Genomic DNA, 24,313 nt, shown 5'->3' on the forward strand with positions numbered 1-24,313 from the left:
GGATTGATTCAGTGACTGGGATAATCAGGATGGGAGTGTCAGAGACAGTGCGATTGGCACAGGACAGAGCAGAGTTTAGGGATGTTGTGCATAGGGTCACTATGAGTCGCAAGTGACTCGACAGCACGTAACAACAACATGCTGTAACTGTGCTGTTCTCACTTGTTCCCTGTAATTCTCATTTCCATTATTCCTCTGTCCTACTCCTTCCTGTCTCCCAGGCTTTCTCCTAGAGAAAACGCTGCTTTCCTGGTGCAGTGTGGTGACCATGCTAAGGACCAAGGCAGACCCATCTTGTTTGGCTAAAAGTTGCGTCACAGAGTGGAATTTAGTTCCGGGTTGAAGGGGTGACTAACAGCCGTAGTCCCCGGGCTTCTGCTAGTCTCTGTCACACCAGTAAACAAATCTTACCAGAAGCTCACCGCCTCATCTCTCTTCAATGGAGCGGCTGGTCGACAGAATCTGGTGAGCCAGCGTGTAACACACTATGGCACCCTGGCTCCTGGCTAGCACATTGCCATTGCTGTAATGTGCCATCAAGTTGGAACCGACTCATAGCTGATCCTCCAGTGTGCTTTCAGAGGTTGTAAACGGCATAGGAGGAAACTGCCCATTTTTCTCCTAATGATTACCTGGTGGATTCGAACTGCCTACTTTTGACTTGGAAGAGCCACTCCTTACCCATAGGCCACCAGAACTCCTTCGTAGATTTGTTGTTGTTGAATACCATCAAGTCAGAACCGACTCACAGCTGATTCTCCAGTGGGTTTTCAGAGGCAGTAAATGACACAGGAGGAGATTGCCCATCTTTCTCCTAGAGAGCAACTGGTGGATTCGAACCACATGCGTTTGTGATTGCAGTGCAGCTTCTTGCCATTAGGCCACCAGAGCCAGATAGTAAACATTTTGTCTAGTGAGATTTATCTTTTGTCAGCCAAATTTAACAGTTGACCAAGGTCCTGTGGCACTAAGAGGAGAAGCAGCAGCATGGACCTGGACAACAGAGCCCCCAGGAGAGAGAAACTCCAGGAAGTGTGCCCAGAGGTCAGGAGGTGAGTTGGCAGCAGCAGAAGGCATGCTAGAGCCATGGATGGAGTCGTAATCATCTGAGTCTCTATAGTTATTAGCTCAGGGGTGTCAAGCAAGTTACTTAACTTTCTATCGTATCTCTCACAGGGTTTTCTCAGAAGCATTGTATAGATGTTATCTATAAAGGAAACAATAAGGTGGCTAGTACACAGACTTTGTCACCTATTATTATTTGTGGAAGCCAGCTTCCTGAATGGTCCTTATCTCCTGGTATCCACACACTGACTAGCTGACCCAGGATGTTGCAGAAGTGACGGAGTGTGCCTTCCAAGGCTGGGCTAGAGAGGACACGGCAATTCCTCCATGCTCTCCGTTGGGTCATTCGCAGAGGGGAAGTCAGCTCCAAGTTGTGAGGACTCTCGGTCAGTCCCACGGAGAGGAAATAGGTCGATACTATTGTCAGTCACTATGGGGATTATATGTTATGGTGGCAAATGCCAGCCCAGCGCTTCTCAAACTGGGATGTGCACATGAAACACCTGGAGATCCTGTTATAGAGCACATCCTGATCTGGTGGCCTAGTTACACCAGTGGTAAGGAGTTGCACTGCCATTCCAAAGGCACACAGTTCAAATCCACCAGCTGCTCCATGAGAGAAAGATGAGCAATCTCCTCTCGTGCGATTTACAGCCTCTGAAAAGCCACTGGAGGGTCAGCTATGAGTTGGTTCTGACTCAGTGGTAAACAAGAAGAACGATGGAGTCTGAAACAGTTTTTTCCAAGGTTAGGTAATGCAAATGCTGCTGCTCTGGGAGCTACGTTTTCAGCAGCAGGAGTCTGACTTATCCCAACTAACATCCAAATCCTGGCCTGTCAGATACGCTGATTAGAGTAAGTGGTATTATGGAGGCTTGAGGCTGGATGGGGATTTGACAGAGGCAAGGTTAACAAGGCAGAGTGCTGTGTGTCCTGTTCATCTCTGTATTCCTGGTGTCTAGAGCAATGCCTGGCCCACAGGAGATGCTCAATGAATACTCAGGTTAGGGACAAGCAAAGAGGGAAATTACAGAGTAAGCGGAAGCTAGCTGCAGTCAGGATGCAGCCCACGAATGCACCTGGAGACTCTGACGGTCACGTTTAGCTCACTGCCCTGCTAGGCATTACAGACGCATGCCTGAGACATACATTCAGGTACTTCAAGAGCAACACTCCCCAGTTACCTGCCGCCTCCTTTCTTTCCCTTCTCTCTCTGCCGATGATACCACCCTTTTCAAATATCCAAATGTGTCGTTTTCTGCTTTTAAAAGGCAATCTCTTCCCATCTCTCTTGGAATAATACCCAGACCTCTTTCAGGACTAGGCCCTGCCTCTCTCTGACCTTTCCATTCAATGTTCTCTGCACTCAGTCACAGTCACCCTCTTTCTGCCTCAGGGCCTTTGCACTAGTACTCTTTTCTGGGAACACAGTTCTAGGGCCCTGATGGGCTTTGTCCCACCTCATCAGGGACCTTCGTAGGACACTCACTAAAACTATTCTCTCCTCTTCGCGCTGCTCCCAGTGCTTTCCAGGCCTAGCCTTTCCAGCACTTCCCACACCCTGATACTCACTTGTTTATGTATCTGCATGCATTGCCCTGTCTCCCTCCTCCCAGGAGAAGCCCTATGACACAGGGATCATGACAGTACTCCTGAGGGCTCCCTCCTGAGGGTGCAGAACAGGGCCTGGCACCTAAAACAAACCAATTCACCGCTGTGGACTTGACTGTGACTAATGCTGCCCTCCACTGTCTGTGAAGCGTCACGGTGGAGACGGCCTCACCCTACTGAGGAGCAGCCAGTGGGTTCAATCTGCTGAGCTTCCCACTGGCAGCCCGGCATTCCACCTACCACTCCACACAGCAGGTGCTCAAGGAGCACGCTTAGTGACTGAGTGAATGAATCCAGGCATTGAGGAAACAGGTGTGCCCTGGCCACGGGTGGCTTGTCCTTGGAGCTTTAATGCTTCAGTACCAAACGACTTTTATCAAATAGAAGCATGTTTCCACTCGGGCCCAGGTGAACTAGGGTGAGGTGGGTGAGGAGATGAATGTTGTAGAGGGGAGGCTTCATTCTGTCCACGATAAAGTTTACTTCCACATCAAACTGGAACTGTCCAGGCTGTGCAAAGTCCCAAGTTCTCCCTGGTGATGCAGGTTCTCAGGTGGGTCACCTATCTAAGAGAAAATAGTTCTGACATCTATTGAGTGCTGAAGTTGAGCCAAGCTCTGTGCTAGAGACTGAATTGTAAATAAGTATCTCCTGAGGGCAAACTCCCACTTTTCTGCCAGTGACTACCTCAAGGGCGGCTGAGGAGGATGCTGGGCTGTGCCTCAGAGCAGAGAGAAAGTGTGGGGGTTGATTGGTGATGTCTGCAATGGTGGCAGCCTGGGAGGGAATGGCAACTGCTAGGTGCAGCACCGGAAGGAGCTCACCTGCGGTGATGGCATTGTCCCTCCTTAAGTTCTCCCCCTCGTTCTTCAGGGCTGTGATCGCTGAGTTCCGCTCGGACAGGGTCTGGTGCAGCACCTCATTGTAGCCTTTCTGCAGGGCACTGATCTGTGAGAGGAGGCAGCACAGTCAGAGGGACTGGCCCAGGCTTGCAAGGCACACCAGGGCTTTGTCCAAGTTGGACAGAAAGGTTCTGATGACTGGCCTTTAACCAAGGTGCTGGGGAAAGCAAAGAGTTTGCTTTGAATGAACGATCACTTGATGTGCAGTCAGAACATGACCTTTATCTTAGTGCCCACAAGGGTACTCAGATGCCACTAAGAACACTTGACTCTTTAAAATACATTTTGACAACCTGTGGATGCTTAGTCCATCTGTTGGTTCAGGCCTTCCCGCAATGACTCGAGACAGAGCAGTGTTTAACAGAGGGGAACAGATGATACAATTCACCTAAGATAAGATGTTCAAACTCATCTGTTGCTCTGTAGGAGAAAGAAGAAAATAGTCTACTCCCATGAGGACTTATAGCCTTGGAGGCCCAGATGGTGGGTTACCATGGTCAGAATCAACTTGATGTCAGCAGGTTTGGTTTTAGGTTACTAACCAACAGATTGGATGTTTGACTCTACTCAGAGGTTCCTCAGAAGAAAGGGTTAGGGTTCTAGTCTTGAAAAAATCAATCATAGAAAACCCTTTAGATGATATTTCCCCCCAGATGCGCATGAGGATAGAGTCCACTCAGTGGTGACTGTTTTGTTTTGAAGCCGGTCTATGATAATGTCAATAGATTATACCTCCTGGAAGGAGCCCTAGTGGCACAATGGTTACAAACTTAGCTCCTACCCAACAGGTCAGTGTTTCAAATCCACCCAGTTACACGAGAAAGGCCTGGTGATTTGCTCCTATAAAGATTATAGAATAGAAAACTCTCTAGGCAATTCCACTCTGCCACGTGAGGTTGAAATTGACTTGACAACACCCAACAACAACAAGAGAACTCACAGAGCATTCCAGAGCTTACTAAATCAACCGCTTCCATAGCACTTTTCAGCAACCCCAAAGGCAGGTATTATTGTTAGGTGTTATCAAGTTGACTATGACTCATTGTTACGAACAACAGATGTGAACCCATCCCAAGTCATCTTCACGATCTCTGATATTTTGCACGTGAGCAAAACGAGACTTAGAGGAGAAGCCACTTGCCCAAACTCTCACGGTTAGCCAGAGGTGGAGCCACTCTTCAAAAGCAGTCTTCAGGAGCCTACTTCCGGTCCTTTTCAAGTGACCACATGGCCCTGGGAGCCAGTATGAAAAGGTGGAGGCTGTGAAGCACAGCACAGAATCACGGCCCCACTCTGCCATTGACGGGCTGCAAGAATGCAGGGGAGACACGGAATTCTTTCTCATGTGGACAAAAGCTGCCTGGTCTGCACTGTCTACATGATTAGCGGCCACTCAGATTGTATTTCATGGGATTTTTAACTGGATGATTTTCAGAAGTAGATCAACGGGTCCAATCCTGAGATGTCACTCCTCTTTAGAGAGTCCAGCTTCATGAATTATTTGTTCAGTCTACAGATTGAATAGGTGTGGGGAAAGAATACAACCCTGACAACACACACTTTTCCTGATCTTTAACCATGCATAGTTCCCTTGGTCTGTATGCACAACAATCTCTTGGTTTAGGTATAGATTCTGTATGAGCACAGTTAAGTGTTTTGAGATTCCTATTCTTAATGTGAGCCATAATTTGTTATGATCCACACAGTCAAATGCCTTTGTATATAGTCAGTAAAGCATAAATAGATATTCTTCTGGTATTCTCTGCTTTCAGCCTGGATTCATCTGATATCCCTGGTGCCACAGCCTCTTCTAAAACCAGTTTGTACTTCTGATAGTTCCCTAGGCTCACATAAACAGTGTGACTAGTATTAAGAGGAAATACAACAATCTTTATTAATTGTAACAAGCTGTGGTTGTTGTTATGAACTGTGAGTCAGAACTGACCTGTAGCTGATTCTCTATTATGTTTTCAGATACAACAAACCACATGGGAGATCACCCATCTCTCTCTCGCACACAGATCAGCTAGTGTATTTATCATACAATATCATCAATATCTAACACAAGCAAAATCCTGCTGAAGATTATCCAGGAACAACTGAAACAATACATTGACAGAGAACTACCAGAAATACAAGCTGGGTTTAGAAGAGGTTGTGGAACTAGAGATATTATTGCTAATGTCAGATGGATCTTTGCAGAAAGCAAAGAGTATCTGAGGAATGTCTGAGTTTTTTCACTATGCAAAGGCATTTTACTGTATGGATCACAAAAAATTATGGTTAACCTTGAGGAGAATGGGAATCCCAGAACTCTTGCTTGTGCTTTTGTGAAACCTACCCTTGGACCAGGAAACAGTCATCAGAACAGAGCAAGGTAACACTGCATGTTCAAAATCAGGAAAGGAAGTGTCAAGGATGTGTCTCGTCACCATACCTTTTCAATCTATATGTAGAACAGACCATTCAGGAGGCTGGTATTTATGAGGAGGAATATGTCATCAGGATTAGAGGAAGACTCACAAACAACCTACATTATTCATATGACACAACCTTGCTTGCTGAAACTGAGGAGAACCTGAAGTGCTTACTGCCGAAGGTCAAGGGCTGTAGTCTTCAATATGGATTGAAGATTTTAACTACTGGGCCAATTGACAGAACCATCATGGATGGAGAAGAGATTGACATTAACAGTGATAGCTTGCTAAACTCCTCAGTCAACACTTTTGGCACCAGTAGTCAGGAAATTAAAAGACTAATTACGTAAATCTGCTTTCAGGGACCTATCTAGAGTACTGAGAAGCGACGATGTCAGTGTAGAGACTAAGGTGCGTCTGATCCAGGCCATAGTCTTCAGAATTACTTACTATATATGAGAGAGCTGGACAATAACTAAGGATGGCAAAAGAATTGATGCCTTTGAGTTGTGGTGCTGGACAAGAGTCTTGGACATACCATGGACTGCCAAGAAAATAATAGGCCTGTCTTGTAGAGGGTGAAACCAAGTTTTTTTTTGGAGGCCAGAATTTTGAAGCTCTGTCTCACATACTTTGAGCATATGGCCAGGAGGGACTGATCTTTGGAGAAGGACATCATGCTCAGAAGGTTGGAGGGAAAGCACAGCAGAAGAAGACCCCAGATGAAATGGACTGATACAGTAACTAGGAGAATGGGGTAGATGTGTCAGCTCAGGACAGATCAGGTCTCAGAGCTGTTGAACATAGGGTCACTATGAGTCACAGGCAATTAGACAGCACATAACCACCACCAGCTTTGGGTTGTCGCACATCTCCTACCATTAAGCCATCAGAGCTTCCATCATGATGAACATAAAAATTATGAGTAACAACTCATAATTAACTCATAATTGTTAAGTGCCATTGATTTGAGTACAACAAAAGGTGACACCTATGGAGAAAAGATCTGAATTATGTTCTATCCTGTGCCATCCACACAAACTGACACATCAAGTCCATTGTTGCAGTCACTGTGTCAATACATCCAATAAAGAGTTTTTCTCTTTTCTTGAGCCTCCACCTTTCCAAGCATGATGTCTGTCTCCAACAAATAGCCTCTCATAGAAACATGCCAAAGTATCTGAGATGAAACTTCATTATTTTTTTGCCTCCAAGGAGTGTTCTGGCTACACCTTCTCCAAGAGATAGATAGATATAGATAGATAGATAGATAGATAGATAGATAGATAGATAGATAGATAGATAGATAGATAATCTATTTGCACTTTTGGCAGTAAATAGGCTATTCAATACTCTTCTCCAACACTACAGCTCAAAAGGCATCCATTCTTCTTTTGTCATGATTGAAAAGCCATGACCTGAACCAAGCACACCTTAGTCCTCCAACTGACATCATTACTCCTCAATAATGTGGAGAGGTCCCTAACTGCAGACTTTCCCAGTGCAATATGTCTCCTGAATGCTAGTAGCCAAGTGTAATGAATGTGGACCCATGTAATATGAAGTCGTTGCCAGTTTCAATCTTCTTTTCATCTATCATGATGTTGCCTATTAGTCCAGTGGAGAGGATTTTTGTTATCTTGATGTTAAAATGAATTCCATTTTGAAGACTATGTTGTTGCTGTTATTATGTGCCATCAGGTCACCTGCAACTCATTGCAACCCTATGTACATTAGCTCTGAACCCTTCCCTATCTTGAGCCAATCTCATAATTTCTGACAGCCCTAAACACATTTCTCCAGTCATTGAGTCAATCTACCTTGGGTTTTCCTCTCCTGCACTGTCCCTCTACCCTTCCAAGTGTGATGTCCTTCTCCAAGGACTGGTCAGTCACTCCTGGCCACATGCCCAAAGTATGTAAGATAGAGCTTCAAAATCATTGTCTCAGAGAGCAGTTTGGTTTCACCCTCTTCAGGACAGACTTGTTTGTTCCCTTGGTAGTCCACAATATGTTCAAAACTCTTCTCCAGCACCACAATTCAAAGGCATTGCTCCTTCTTATATCATCCTTAGCTATTTTCCAGCTCTCTGATGCAGAGCAAGTAATTGTGAAGAGCATAGCCTGGATCAGGTGCACCTTTGTCTCCAGACTGACATCGTTGCTCTTCAGTACTCTAGAGAGGTCCCTAACAGCAGACTTTCCCAATGCAATTCCTCTTTTGATTTCCTGACTCCTGGTGTTGATTGTGGGACTAAGCAAGCTGAAGTTGCTAACAATCTCAATCTCTTCTCCATCTATCATGGTGTTGCCAATTGGCCCCGTGGTGAGAATCCCTGATATTGAACATTTTTAACATCATATTTTTCAGTTCATATTTCAAGACTGCAATCCTTGACCTTCAATAGCAAACATCTCATGTCCTCCTCAGTTTCGGCAAGCAAGGTTGTGTCATATGCATAATGTAGGTTGTTGATGAATCTTCCTCCAATCCTCCAATCTTTCAGCCAAGATTGGTCTAATGTTGGTTAGGATGTCCCTAGTGTCATGGCCTCTTCTAAACCCAGCCTGCACATCTGGCAGTTCTCTGATGAAATACTAATTCAGTCATTTTTGGATACTCTTCAGCAGACTCTTTCTAGCGTGTGATATCAATGATATTGTTTGATAATTCCCACACTCTGTCGGTCCACCTTTTTTGGACAGTGAATAAATAGAGATCTCGTCCAGTCATTCGGCCAGTCGTTGTCCTCCAGATTTCTTTGCATAACTTGGTGTGCACATCCAGGACAACATCTATTTGCTGAAATATGTCAATTGGTCTTCCATAAATTCCTGGGGCCTTGCTTTTTGCCACTTCTTTCAGAGCAGCTAGAACTTGCTCCTTCATCACCATTGCCTCTTGATCATATGTTGTTTCAAGAAATTCTTCCGTGTTAGCCAATTCTTTTTGGTATAGTGACTGTGTACTCCTTCCATATTCTTTTTATGCTTCCTGGGTCATTCAACATTCCACCCTCAGCATCCTTAAGTATTGCAACTCTAGGCTTAAACTTGTTTTTAAGTTCTTTCAGCTTAAAAACTGTTGAGCAAGTCTGTCCCTTTTGATTTTCCAACTCTAACTCTGCATATTTCCTTATAATACTCTGCTTTGTCTTCTGAAGCTGCCCTTTGAAATCTTCTGTTCATCTCATTAACTTCTTGATTTCTTCCCTTTGCTTTGGCTTCTCAGCACTCTAGTATGATAGTCAGAGGATCTTCTAACATCCATCTTGGTCTCTTATTCCTTCTCTATCTTTGTAATGACTTTTTGCATTCTTCATGGATGATATTCTTGATATCCTCCCACAGTTCATCTGGTCTTCACTCATTAGTTCAAGTCCTCAAACCTGTTCCTGAGGTGGCCTTTTAATTTTTTGTGAGGTAGATTTGAAGTCAAACTTTAGTTCTTGTGGTTTTGACTAATTTTTCTTCAGCTTTAACTTGCAAATGAGTAGCTGATGATCTGTTCCACAATCAGCATCTAACCTAGTTTTCACAGCTGATTCTGAGCTTCTCCAGCAATTTTTTTTTCTGTAGATTTAAGTAATTCCTGTGTAGACTATCAGGTGAAGTCCTTGTGGATAGTAGCCACTTGTGTTTCTTATAAAAGGTATTTGTAATGAACAGGTAATTGATTGTGCAGAATTCTATCATTCTATCTCCAGCCTCATTTCTGTCACCAAGTCCATGCTTTCCGAACCCTTATCCTTCTTGCCTGTTCCTAACTTTCTGCAGCAAGTGCTAAAAGTCTTCCTCACTTTCAGCAAGCAAAGTTGAGTCAACTGTATACCAAAGGTTTTGATTTGTTCAGCACCAAGATTGAATAGGTATGGAGAAAGGATACAATCCTGACAGACATATATCTCAATGAATAATGTAACTATTATTTAAACATATGCGCACCAACAGCTAGACGTAAAGAGGAGGAATTTGAAGATTTTTACAAAATTCTTTAGTCCAAATTGACCAAGCATGCAATCAAGATGCACTGATGATAACTGGTGACTGGAATGCAAATCATTATGAGGGGACAGAATTCAAACTGTAGGGCACGGCGGATCTCACCACCAGATGGCGCGCATGGTCTTGATTCTTGGTTTTTCTGACACCCTTTCTGCAGGCAGTCACACCTACGCTCCCTCTGGAGCTTTCTGAGGCAGTAGGGATGTTGGGAAGGTGTGTTACATTAAAATAGGAGGGGCATACAGGTCACTGTGAGACCCACCAGCCCCATGACCAGCCTTTTGCATATTCATTCTTTGGAAACTTAAGAGTGGGGGGTGGGAAAAAATCCTTCCATCTTTTAATGTTTTCTATGTGGGAAATACAACTGTCCCATAAAAAGTAGGTGGAATAATGTTTTCGGCTTTTAAAAAAATGCTGTAAGCTGTTCTCAGTTTAATGTTTTTGTTTGCATAGTACCAGAGGCACAACACACAGAGATAAGCTTCCAGAAGGGAAGGAAAAACATATGCTTCCCTCCCCGGCGTCTGTCTGTCAGCCCTGCCCGGGACAGAAGAGCTTTCAATCTAAGTACCAACTTCAGGATTATAGCCTGCTGGAAAACTCCAAATTAACAGTCTCCCAACATGTTCATCATTTTCACTACCAAAATATCCACAGTGTCGATAGCTGGCATGAATCCCGAGATGTTTAATGCCTGGGAAACTGTGTAATAATGTGAGCCCTGGATCATAAGACAGCTAACCATGCTAGGAGGAGTGATTGCCTCTAAATAATTTGGCTGTTAGTAATCATAAAATAGTAATATTCAAGACTATAATCTGGTTACAAGGAAACCATTTACAAAGCACAGGGAGGCAGAAGGCATCCTTCAGTGTTGTGGCAATTGAAGATCTTGGGGAGCAAACTCTTCTGCATGTTTTTTTTCAGGAGACCAGGGAGAAAACAAAGTAATCAGAACCTTAGGTCAACCTGCCACAAGGCTCACACTTTCAGATCAATGCTCAGTTGGCACCAGAATATTTAAGGAGCAAAGTAAGAGCAGACTAAGCGCAGCCTTTAGTCCAGAGACACCTTATTATATACCATTCTTTCTATTATGAGTGAAGACTAAAGGGGAGACAACAATATGGTGAATCAGAGCAAGGAAACACGGCATGGTTCAAAATCGGGAAAGGAGTGCATCAGAGATGCACCCTGTCTCTATACCTTTTCAATCTACATGTGGAACATTTGGGAGGCTGGTCTCTATAAGGAGGAATGTAGCATCAGAATTGGAGGAAGATTTGTCAACAACCTGTGTTATGCAGATGATACAACCTTGCTTGCTGAAACTGAGGAGGACCTGAATATCTTCTTCAGAAAGTCAAAGACTGCAGTCTTCAATATGGATTGAAGCTCAACATCAAGAAGAAGAAAAAAAAATATTCTCATCACTGGATCAATTGGCAGCACCATGACAGATGGAGAAGATGAGATTGAGATTGTAAACAATTTCAGCTTGCTCAGTTCTACAATCAACAGTCTTAGAGCCAGCAGCCAGGTAAGCAAAAGACAGATTGGTTTATGAAAGTCAGGTACTGAAGAGCAATGATGTCAGTCTAGAGACTACAGTGTGCTTGATCCAGGCCATGGTCTTTGCAATGAGTAAGGATGACAGAAAAAATTACTGATGCCTTTGAGCTGTGATGCTGGCAAGACTGCCAAGAGAACAAAAAGATCGTTTTGGAGAGATGAAACCAACTTGCTCTCTGGAGGCAAGGATTTTGAAGATCCATCTCTTATACTTTGGACGTAGAGCCAGGAGTGCCCAGTCCTTGGAGCAGGACATTGTGCTTGGAAGGGTGGAGGAACAACACAGCAGAGGAAGACCTTGACCCGGGAAGAGACGGACTGACACAATGACTGGGGTAATCGAGGCAGGTATGTCAGAGACAGTGAAATTGGCTCAGGATAGGACAGAGTTCAGAGTTTTGTGCATAGGGACGCTAGGAGTCACAGGCAACATGATGGTGCATAACGATAATAACAATACCATGTTTGGAAAGGGCTCTGGGGGCACCATGGTTAATGCACTCAGTTGCTAACTAGAAAGCCAGCAGAACTCACAGCTATTCTGTGGAAGAGAAGCCCTGGCAATCTGCTTTCATAACAGTTTTTAAAACCAAAGCAAAGGTCACTGCCATCAAGTCAATTCTCACTCACAGACATCGAGGGCAGACTGCCTATCTTTCTCCCACAAAGCAGTTGGTGGATTTGAACTGACAACTTTGTGCAACACAAAGCACAATGCCACCAGAGCTCCTTAGGAAACTCTAAGGGACAGTTCGTCTCTGTTCTATAGATTCATTGCCATTGAATTGGAACTGACTCCCAGCAGGTTTTCAGAAGGTGTAAACTACACAAGAGGAGATTACCTATTTTTCTTCCTTGAAGCAGCTGTTGGATTTGAACCATCTTCCTTTGAGTTAGCAGTGAATCTCTCAACTGATTAGGTCATCAGAAAGCCCTCTCTCCTAGAGTTGTTGTTTTTAAACGCCATCATGTTGACTATGACTTACAGCAAACCCATGAACAATGCCCTATCCTGTGCCACCCTGACCTTGTCTGACATACACAAGCCCACCACTGTAGTCACTGTGCCATACATCTCTGTCATTGCTGTGAGTCTTCCCCTCCTTCACTGCCCTCAACTTTTCCAAACATAATATTCTTTTCCAAGTGGGCAGGCCTTTGTATTTAAAAGATGGTTGGACCCAACTAAGGCTCTAGTTTGGAGGCTCATTTATGAAGCTTTTGGATTCTGGAAAGTGGGCTCTCTGGTTTCGGTTGCAGTTTGCTGTGGACTGTTCAGTTGCTTTTTCTGTTCACAATCCTATGTGAGCTGATTGGATTTGCTAGCTTTAGCTAAAAAATGAGCTGTGAACTGGAAGCCTCTTGTTTAGAGTCAACCAGGACCTGGTGAGCAGGTCTTTGTATTTAAAAGAAGGTTGGGCCCTTGATCCTGTGTGTCTTTCTTCTGAGTGGTACAGTACTGGTCTGTCAATTTGCTGTACTGAGGTAACTTGGGGTTGCTGTGATGCTGAATGCTGTGCCACTGGTGTGTCAAATGCCATAATGGTTACCCATGGTGGACCGTGTTTGGCAGAGTTCCCAAATTGAGACAAGCTTGGAAGCAGGAGTGGCTCCACTTCCTAAACAATATGCCTCTGGAAACTCTATGAATGTAGAAAAATGATGGATAACTATAGATCAGGGTTCAGGTTTTTTGTTCATAGGGCCACTTTGAGTCATGCTCCACTCTATGGCACTTAACAACAACAACAACAACAATAACCAACAGCATGCCCAAAGTATGTAAGATGAAATTTCACTATCCTCACTTCCAAAGAGTACTCTGGCTTCACCTTTTTTCCAGACATTTGTCCTTCTGGAAATCCATGGGATACTCAGCACTCTTCTCTAATATAATCCAAAGGCATCAATTCTTCTTCCGTTAACCTTAGTCATTGTTCAACTTTCAGATGCATAACAAGTAACTGAAAAGGTTTGGGTCAGGTGGTCCATAGTCTTGAAACTGATATTTTTTGCTCTTGAACCCTATGGAGAGGCCCGTGACAGCAGACTTTCACTGCATTAATACATCTTTTGATTTCCTGGCTCCTGGTGCCAATGGTGTTGATTCAGGCAAGCTAAAATAAGTGACAATTTCTATCTCTCCTTCATCTTTAATGACGATGTATTTTGACCCAGAAATGAGGACTTTTATATTCTTGATGTTGAGCTATAACCCATATTGAAGGCTATGCAGGTTTTTTAACCTCTGCAGTAAGCTTTTCAAATCTGCTTGATTTTCAGCACACAAGATTATGTCATCTGCATAATGCAGGTTTTTTATGAGTCCTTCTTCAATCTCAATGCCACATTCTTCTTTATATAGTCCAGCTTCTTGGACAATTTGTTCTGCATACAGATTGAATAAGTATGGAGAAAGGATATAGCCCTAATGCACACCTTTCTTGATTTTAAACCATACAGTGTTGCCTTGCTCTGTTTGGACAATAGTTGGGTTTGTTGTTGTTTTTTTGTGTATGTATAGGTTTAGCATGAGCACAAAGAAGTATTCTGGGATTCTCACTTTTCCAAAAGTCAGTTATAATTTGTTATGATCTACACAGTCAAATAAACAACTTTGCATAGTCAATAAAATACTGTGAACATTCTTCCGATATTCTCTGCTTTCAGCCAAGATCCATCTGACATCAGCAGTGACTCCTCTCAAGCCATAGCTGCTTCTCCATCCAGCCTGAATTTCTGGCAGCTCTCTGTCAATGTATTTGTTCTAGTCATATATGGGAGAGATCCATATTTGTTCTCATTCCTCAAAAAAGGTGTTCCAACAGATTGTGGAAATTACCAAGCAGTATCTATCCTATAGAGTCACTATGAATTGTAATCACCTTGGTGGCTTCATAGGCTGTAAAGCTTTACAGAAGCAGACAGTCTCATCTTTCTCTCACTAAGCAGCTGGTGGGTTTGAACTGTCGATCTTTCACTTAGTAACTGGGTACTTATTCATAAAAATAGCCATTGTCATAGAGTCAATTCTAATTCATGATGACCCCATCCCTATCAGTTTTCTGAGGCCGTAAATCTTTATTAGAAAGAGGCTGCCAATTTTTCTTCTAGGGAGTGGCTGGTAGATTTGAACCATGGATCTTAAGGTGGTTGTTGTTATGTGCTTTTGAGTCACCTGTGACTCATAGCGACCATATGTACAATAGCTCTGAAGCCTGCCCTGTCCAGAGCCATTCTCACTGACTCTGACACACTCACCTCCATTGACCTTTCTAGCCTCCAAGGAGAAACTTGGTTTAACTCTCTCTAAGACAGATATATTTGTTTTCTTGGTGGTCCATGGTATGTTTAAGAGTCTTCTCCAGCACCATAACTCAAAGGCATCAATATTTCTTCTGTCATCCTTAGTCATTGTACAGCTCTCTGATGCATAGCAAATAATCGCGAAGACCATGGCCTGGATCAGGTGTCCCTTAGTCTCTAGACTGACATCGTTGTTTCCCAGTATTATGGAAAGGTCCCTGACAGCACATTTACCTAATGCAATTCATCTTTTGACTTCCTAACTGCTGGTGCCAAGAGTGTTGTTTGTGGAGCCCAGCAAACTGTAACTGTTAACAACCTCAATCTCTTCTCCGTCTATTATGGTGCTGCCAACAGGCTGTGTGGTAAGAATCTTGGTCTTCTTGATGTTAAGCTTCAATCCATATTGAAGACTACAATCACTGACTTCCTGCAGGAAGTGTTTCAGGTCCACCTCAGTTTCAGCAAGCAGGATGTGTCTTCTCAATAATATAGGTTGTTGATGAGTCTTCCTCTAATCCTGATGTCATATTCCTTCTCATAAAGCCCAGACTCCCTAATGATCTGTTCTGCATATAGACTGAAAGATTAGCAGCACAATAAACAACCAACTACACATCCAGGACTCCTAAAAGAGGTCAATATTGATGAATGGTTAATTTATCTTTTTAATCATCCTTGCTGAGAAACAATTTATGTACAACAGCTACAACTTATTATAAAGTGGGAGTTGAAAGGGAATCTGGATCAAGGTTATAAAAGCAAGGAGCAGGACTCTGACTGCTAAGACCAGATTTGTTATGAAAGAAATTTGTTATGAAAGAAATTCTCTATGAGTCAGCCAGTCACAACCTTTGGGAAATGGGAAAAGGCTTTGGTGTCTAGAACATTGGGGTATTCCTTCTCCTATCTTCTAGCTAGCTGCCCATGGCTTTCTGGCTGATACTAGGCGGGCATTAGAGGTAGTAATACTGAAATGATAACAATGAGAGGAAATAGAAGAGAGTCTGCAGTAAGGCATCTTTGAGTCTAAACTTAACCATTACCTTTAACTTGCTGTGCAAGCTATAACAAGCTGTTAGGTATCTCTGAGCCTGCCTCAGTCTCCTCAAATGTATAATGGGTTTGTCACAGAGGGGTGTGATGTTTAAAGGGGTTAATGCACTTCATTAATGCCAGGGATGCATCCTATCTCCATACCTTTTCAACCTATATGCAGAACAGATTATCCGGGAGGCTGGGTTCTATGAGGAGAAATGTAGGGTCAAGATTGGTGGACGATTTATCAACAACCTGCGTTATGCGGATGACACAACCCTGCTTGCTGAAACTGAAGAGGACCTGAAGCGCCTGCTGCAGAGTGTCAAGGACTGCAGCCTACAATATGGATTGAGGCTCAATGTCAAGAAGACAAAGATTCTCACCACTGGGCCAATTGGCAGCATCAGGATGGATGGTGAAGAGATTGGGATTGTACACAGCTTTAATTTGCTTGGCTCCATAGTCAACAGTCCTGGCACCAGCAGCCAGGAAATTAAAAGGCGCATTGCCATGGGAAAGTCTGCTGTTAGGGACCTCTCCAAGGTACTGAAGAGCAATGGTGTCTTTCTGGAGACTAAGGTGCGTCTGATACAGGCTATGGTCTTCGCAATCACTTGTTATGCATCAGAGAGTTGGACAATGACCAGGGAGGATAGAAGGAGAATTGATGCCTTTGAGCTGTGGTGCTGGAGAAGAGTATTGAGAATACCATGGACTGCTAGGAAAACAAATAGATTTGTCCTCGAAAGGGTTAAACCGGGTGGCTCCTTGAAGGCAAGGATTCTGAGGCTCCGTCTAACATACTTTGGACATGTTGTGAGGAGAGACCGGTCCTTAGAGAGGGACATCATGCTTGGAAGGGTGGAGGGACGGCACAGGAGAGGAAGGCCCTCTATGAGGTGGATTGATTCAGTGACAGGAATAATTGGGATGGGAGTGTCAGAGACAGTGCAATTGGCACAGGACAGAGTGGAGTTTAGGGTTGTTGTACATAGGGTCGCTATGAGTCGCAGGCGACTCGACGGCACATAACAACAACAACAACAACAATGCACTTCAAGTGTTTATACAGGGCTTGCACTCAATAGTTGTTTAAGAAGACTTAGCATTGTTGTTCCACTGCCTGTCTGTCTGGCATACTGTCATGGGATGTGTGTTGCTAAGATGCAGGTGGCTATGCTACTGGTGTTGCAAAGGTTCACCTGTGCATTTATAGGCTTAAGTGGAGCATCTGGATTAGGACAGACTAGGAAGAAAGGCCTGGAAAATCTACTTATGAAAGTTAGTCAGTGAAAATTTTATGGCTCACACAGCAGAACACTGACTTGTCTGCTATCAGACAAGTTGCTGAGTATCGTTGAGTTGAAACTGACTCATAGCCGACCCTCCAGTGGGTCTTCAAAGGTTGAAAATTGCATGAGAAGTGATTGTCCATCTGTCTCCCAAGGAGCATCTGGTAGATTCAAACCACGTACCTTTGTGTAGGCAGCACAATTGCTTACCACTAAGCCACCAGAGCTCCATGGTAATCTCTACCAGACACTAGGAGGCACTCACTAAAGAGAACATCATTTTGGTGACTCACTGAGCCTGTGAAGGTGAGGGAAAGAGCTGATGAGGTGGACTGTGTCCAACAGCCACAAGGACTGGCTTGAACATGCTGCTGGCCGTGGGAATGATGTGTGACTGGACATTGTTTTGTTGTATTGTATACAAAGTCACCCTGAGTCTCAATTAACTCCATGGTGGCTAATTAGGTCAGGAACCTGCTGGGTTTCTCATCCCTGTTTAACGGATCTCTTGGTCCTTAAGCTTGCCCTTGTGGTCCCCCGGTCTACCTTGAGCATTGTCGGGACTCTGAGGCCATCAGTACAGTACCCTGTCTCTGCAGTCTACCTGGCTTCGCAAGCTCTGGATCTCTTTCTCCTTGACAACAAAGCCCTCATCTGGATCCTGAGGCTTCTGTGACGCCCTCTGCTCGCTCGGCCTGGGAGTGGTGATCACAGACAGCTTCTGAGTCATTTCAGCCACTTCGTTCTTAAGGGTGGCGATCACGGTGTCTTTGTATTTGGATTCGTTCTCAAAATCCAACAGACGAGTGACTTCTTTCCCCAGAAGCAGGATTATTTCATCCTGAGTGGAGAGGAGAGATGAAGTTTACTAGGTGTTGGTTCAGGTGTGCGGAAAGACGTAGTTATCGATCGTTTGGGAATGGAGAGCAGGTGGGGAGAGGAGAGAAAGATTCTCAAGGCTGCTCTGTCCCTTGGAAAACTCCATGGGGACAAGAAGAGTTTGGTTACAGTTAACACTTGTAAAAAGGCTCTTGAGGAGTCTGTGGATGGTGCAAATGGTTAAGCACTCCACTATGAACTGAAAGGCAGCAAGTTCAAACCCACCCAGAAGAACCTAGAAGCAAAGGCTTGGTGAGCTGCCTCTAAGAGGCCACAGCCTTGAGAATCTTATCGAGCCAAGTTCTCCTCTGCACACACAGGGACGCTCTGAGCTGGACTCTCCTTGATGTAACAGGTTAGACGGGCTCCAGTATTAATTATTTCAAGTCAATTCCGCCTTGTGGTGACCCTGAGAGCTGCCGAGTAAAACAGCCCCATAGGCTTTCTAGGCTGCAATCCCTATGGAAGCAGGTCACCCGGCCATTCTCCCGCAGTGCTTTTGGATGAGTTCAGTAGGTTAGTCCAAACACAAACCAGACCCACTGCCACTCAGTTGATTCTGAATCATAGGAACCCTCCCCTGACTTTCAGAGGCTGTAAATCTTTATGGTAAGAGATTGCTCATCTTTTCTCCAGTGGAGTGTCTGGTGGATCTGAACCCTCAACCTTTCAGTCAGTAGTACAGCCCATAATGCACTGGGGCTCTGCACTGTCAAGCCTCCTTTAGGGACTCCCATAGTGGGTCTTTATACCTCAGAGGTACTGAAACTTTCCTTTCCCCTAGAATCATATATCCCCACCATGCCTCTTGGGAACTTTCACGGCCAGAAAGTTTATTTACAATACATTTTAGAAATGAATTTATCTGGCCTCTGTGTGCACACTGGGGACCTATAAGGGGTAATTAGGAAAATGACTGAAGAGGGGGGTCCTGGTGCTTTATTTGATCACATTCTGACTATCATGGGGGCAATTTTTTAATTTAAAAAATGGAAAGCCATTTTCTAAGATCTGAAGTATTTCTTTCCCTTTCTTCTCTTGCTCTAACAGTTACTGCCTCCTCTTGGTTATTCGCATAGACGTCCATCCCAAGAAAACGAGCCTGGAAAGCAAACGGGCGAGGAGTGGTAATATCTATGTGTGGGTTTGTGTGCACTTCAGGTTGGAAAAAAAATCGCTGGCAGACTTTACCCACAGGTGTAATTAACCCAGTCCACCACCTCTCACAAGAAAAAGAACTGCAGACAAAGAATTTGTTAGGTTCCTGCCATCCTCTCAAAAAGGGAGGGGGGGGAATCCCCTGCAACATTTTCTACTAGACCTCATTAATAAAATGCCAAGAAAGATGGAAAAAGTAATTCTCTAGACAGACTCTCAGATGCAGCAAGCGGCAGAATGTGTGAACAATTGCTCCCCACCCCAATTTGTTTTTACTGAGGGGAAATTTATGTAACGTAAAGGATACTGTTTTGAAGGCAGCGGCTCCGTGGTGTTCTGCACGTTCACAGTGCTGAGCAACTAACACCTCCACTGAGCTCTACAGCATTCCCAGCACCCCGAAATGGTACACATGTTGTATTAAGATCAGTTGCTTGTCGATATGGTTCTGCTCTTCCCACAGTTCTCCACTAGCTGAAGAGGTCAAATGGGGGATTCACTGCCGGGGTGATGGCAACCAGCTCATGGCCTTCTAGCTCCAGGATCTGAGGAAACAGAGGAATTCAGTCCTGGGCACGCCTGTTTGGTCCTGACCACTGTTGCCAAGGAACTTTCCTTGGGCCCTTGCAAATACCTGTGGCAAACATGAAGAAAAAAAAAAGCCACAGACACCAGCCCAATTTTCAGTTACCTCAAGACTCATGCTCAGCCAGGTGTTTATCTGTTATTCTTGCAACAAATGTTTAGTGAGCATCTCTGTGGTGGTTGTTCATTGCCCCTGAGCCTGAACACTGAGCGTCTGTCTATAAGCATCTACTATATGAAGTTTAGAAAAACCAGATCAAAACAAAACACCTTATACTCCCTGCTCTGGAGGTGGCTCCAACTCACAACAACCCGCTGTTAGGTTTCTGCTGGTAGCTCTGATGGCTTGTGGTAAGGAGTTGTGCTACTAACCCAAAGGCACACAGTTCTAAACCACCAGCTGCTCTGAGGAGAAAGATGAGCAGTCTCCTGTGTGATTTGTTGCCTCTAAAATCCCACTGGAGTTTCAGCTATTAATTGGCTCTGAAAATTACATAACAACAATAACAACAGTGGGTTTCTGATGCTGTAAATCTCAATGAGAGACTTTCTTGAGCCACTGGTGGATATGAACCAGCAGAGGGAGACACGCAGCCTTTGGGTTAGCAGTGCAGCTTGTAATGGAATATACTACCTGCGCTCCCTAGAGAAGCCAGCAGGGGGCGGTACACCGCTGCTGTCTCACCACTCTGATGAGGACACGGGGTGCTTCCCTGCAGGAACTACCTCCTTTGTCTCACATGGTCTCGGTTGGTCTGTCAATCATGACTTGTTCTTTCCTGACCCGCCTTCCCATGCGTATGTGAGCCAGGCTGGTCAATCAGAATTTTCAGAGATTTCATACATTAATTGTTGTTGTTAGGTGCCATTGAGTCATGTACAATCCATAGTGATCCCAGGAACAACAGATTTAAACTCTGTCCTATCCTGTACCATCCTCACACTTCCCAACACATTGGAGACGACTGCAGCAATCACTGGGTCAATCCTTCCTCTCCTTTGCCGACCTCCCACCTTCCCAAGCATGATGCCCCTCTTCAAGGAATATGCCCAAAGTATGCCAGATGATGTTTCATCATCTTTGCCTCCAAGAAGTACTCTAGCGGTACTTTCTCCTAGACATATTTGTTTGTTCTCTTGGATGCCCATGGGATATTCAATACTCTTCTCCAACCCCACGGCTCAAAGGCATCAATTCTTCTGTCATCCTTATTCATTGTTCAGCTCCAGATGCATAGCAAGTGACTGGAAAGACTGTGGCCTGAATCAGAGGCACCTTAGTCCTCAAACTGACATCATTGCTCCTCAATAATTTGGAGAAGTCTCTCACTGAAGACTTTCTCAGTGCAATAAGTCTCCTAATTTCCTGACTGTTGATACCAAAGATGTTGATTGTGGATCCAAGTAAGATTACGTTGTTGACAATTTCAATCTTTTCTTTATCTGTCATGATGTTGCTTATTGGTCCAGTAGTAAAAATTTAGTAATATAGTCAGTTGGCCAGGTGGTTGTCCTCCAGATTTCTTGGCACAACGTGGTAAGTACATCCAGGGTATAGTGTCTGTTTGTTGAAATATTTCAATTGGTATGCTATCAATTCCTGGGGCCTTGGTTTTTGCCAATTCTTTCAGAGCAGCTTGAAGTTCTTCCTTCATCACCATAGGCTCATTCATTGTTTCATTAAATTCTTCTGCATCTGACAATTCCTTTTGGTACAGTGACTCTATATATTCTTTCTATCTTCTTTTAATGCATCCAGGATCATTTAATATTCTGCCCAAAGCATCCTTAGGAACTGCAACTCGAGGCTTGAATCTGTTCTTCAGTTCCTTGAGTTTAATAAATGCTGAGCAAGTTTAGCCCCTTTGATTTTCTGACTCCAGCTCTTTGCACATTTCATTGTAATACTTTGTTTTCCTGTGCTGCCCTTTGGAATCTTCTGTTCAACTCCTTAATATCTTGATTTCTTCCCTTTGCTTTGACTTCTTGGCGCTCCAGTGCAATAGTCAGAGTCTCTTCTGACATCCATCTTGGTCTTATCTTCCTCCTCTGTCTTTGCATTCTTCCTGGATGATATTCTTGACATCCTCCCACAGCTCATCTGGTCTTTGCTCATTATTGTCCAAGGCCTCAGATCTGTTCCTGCGATGGTTTTGAAATTCATGTGGGATAGACTCAAAGTCAAATTTTGGTTGCTGTCTATGCAAACTAAATGCAAAGCTGAAATAAGCATAAAACATTTTCATAAAGCTGCCTCACAGGCCCTAGGATAAGTCTGTAAAATTCTTTCTTTTAACTGCACGTACTAAAGGAACTCACTAATTAAACCTGGCACAAAAGTTTAATATCATAGAATGCATCACTTGGCTGACTATATGAAAAAGAAAATCATTAAAAACATTATAGTGGTATCTTCACATATGTAGAAATAAAAACACAATACCAGAGGAGTCAACCTACCTAGGAACTTTGTAACATACATGATAGATAGGTAAGTAGGTAGGTAGGTAGAGAGAGAGAAAGAGAGAGAGAGCATAGATAAGAGAGATAGATAGATGATAGATGTTTTGTTTTCTTTTTGTATAATTTCCTATTTGCTTAAAAAATCTCTATTTTTAAGAGTATGCCTTGCTTAAAAAAGAGAAGTGACAGTATTCTGAAAACGGCATACTTATACTTATGGAAGCAGGGGTGGCATCTATTTCCTAAATAACATGCGTCTGGAAGCTCCAAGAACTTTGAGAAACGACGATGGTTATAGAAAGGTTTCAGGTCTTTTGTTCATAGGGTTGCTATGAGTCATACTCGACTCTATGGCAAGCAAAAACAACAACATGGATTCCAAAAGTAAAGATTTAAGACTGTATAGAAAATAAATAAGTATAACATATTAACTTGGAGTATAGTAGCATAAACCCCTAAATGAAATTCAGTGCCCTCTCTCTAGTCCATTCTAGAACTGCTGCATAGGGTTTCCAAAGCTGTATGCAAATCTTCATGGATGCACTCGGCCACATCTTTAACCCATGGAGCTGGAGGGTGGGTGCGATCCACTGATCTTCAGATTAGCAGCCGAGTGCTTAAACCACAATGCCAGCAGAGTTCCCCTATGATATTATGGTTCCTTGATACAAATGATTTTTTTTTACCCCCGCCCCGATACTAATGATTTAGCTTTTAAAATAGTGACTGTTTTTATCAGTAAGCTCTTTCATAATAGTTTTTCTTTGGTACTAAAAAGTAATTTATTTTACATTAATATTTCAAGTAACTAATTTTCACTTGTTCTTGTTAGGTGCTGTTGAGCTGAGTATGACTCGTAGCGACCCTGCACTGTCCTCACATTCCTGACACACAGGACCCCATTGCGGCAGTCACTATGTCAGTCTGGATGAGGGTCTTCCTCTCCTTCATCGACCCCCCACCCTTCCCAGCATCATGTCCTTCTAGTAACATGCCCAAAGTATGTGAGGTGAAGCCTCATCATTCTTGCCTCCGAATAGCTCTTTGGCTGCACCTTCTCCAAGACATATCTGTTCGTTCTCCTGGCCATCCATGGGAGGTTCAGTGCTCTTCTCCAACACCACAACTCAAAAGCATCAATTCTTCTTCTGTCATCCTTCTTCACTGTTCAGTTCTCAGATGCATAGCAAGTAATCAGAAAGGCTACGGCCTTTATCAGATGCACCTTAGTCTTCAAACTGACATCCTTATTCCTCAATAATTTGGAGGGTCCTTACTGCAGATTTTCCCAGCATAATTTGTCTTCTTATCTTCTGACTGCTGGTGCTAAGGGTGTTAATTATGGATGCAGCAAGACGAAGCTGTTGACAGTTTCAATCACCTCTCCATCCATCATGACACTGCCTATCGGTCCAGTGGTAAGAATCTTTGTTTTCTTGACATTGAGATGCAATCCATACTGAAGGCTGCATTCCTTGACCTTCTGCAATAACTGCTTCAAGTCCTCCTCACTTTTAGCAAGCAAGGTTGTGTCATCTGTCTAACTCAGGTTATTGACAATTCTCCCTCCACTCCTACTGTCACACTCCTCTTCACAGAGAAGTGCTTAGAGGTGGTAAAAATGTCAACATTTACAATCTAACTTGTCTTTATATTATGATGCTTATTAATCTAATCAGTGAAAGTACATCATGTCAGAGACACAAAGAAATATATATCACTTCAGAAACATGCAATTAATTTCTATTTGACTAATATAACAGGTTAAAAACCCACATGGACACCAGAAGAATGTCTCTTTGTGCTTTATTTGGCTATGCAAAGGCATTTGACATTGAGAAGAATGGGAATCCCAGAGCACTTGATTGTGTTTATGCAGAACCTGTACCTGAACCAGGAGGCTGTTGTGCAACGGAGCAGGGAAACACTGCATGGTTTAAAACTGAGAAGGGAGTATTTCTGGGTTGTATTCTCTTTCCATACCTGTTCAATCTGTATGCTGAGCAAATTATCCA

The 24,313-nt window shown here is 43.6% G+C and overlaps 1 protein-coding gene across 1 annotated transcript in view; it reads right to left on the reverse strand.

The window, feature by feature from the left end:
* FHAD1 (forkhead-associated (FHA) phosphopeptide binding domain 1) overlaps nt 1-24,313 on the reverse strand; it is a 248,176-nt gene that overhangs the window by 124,306 nt on the left and 99,557 nt on the right. The window contains 2 exon segments of the mRNA XM_006883707.1: nt 3,501-3,624; nt 17,818-18,054. Of these exon segments, the coding sequence (XP_006883769.1) occupies nt 3,501-3,624; nt 17,818-18,054 (361 nt within the window).

This window comes from Elephantulus edwardii, unplaced genomic scaffold, assembly GCF_000299155.1.
Source record: "Elephantulus edwardii isolate Elephantulus edwardi_28Jun2011 unplaced genomic scaffold, EleEdw1.0 scaffold00028, whole genome shotgun sequence".
Taxonomy (NCBI): domain Eukaryota; kingdom Metazoa; phylum Chordata; class Mammalia; order Macroscelidea; family Macroscelididae; genus Elephantulus; species Elephantulus edwardii.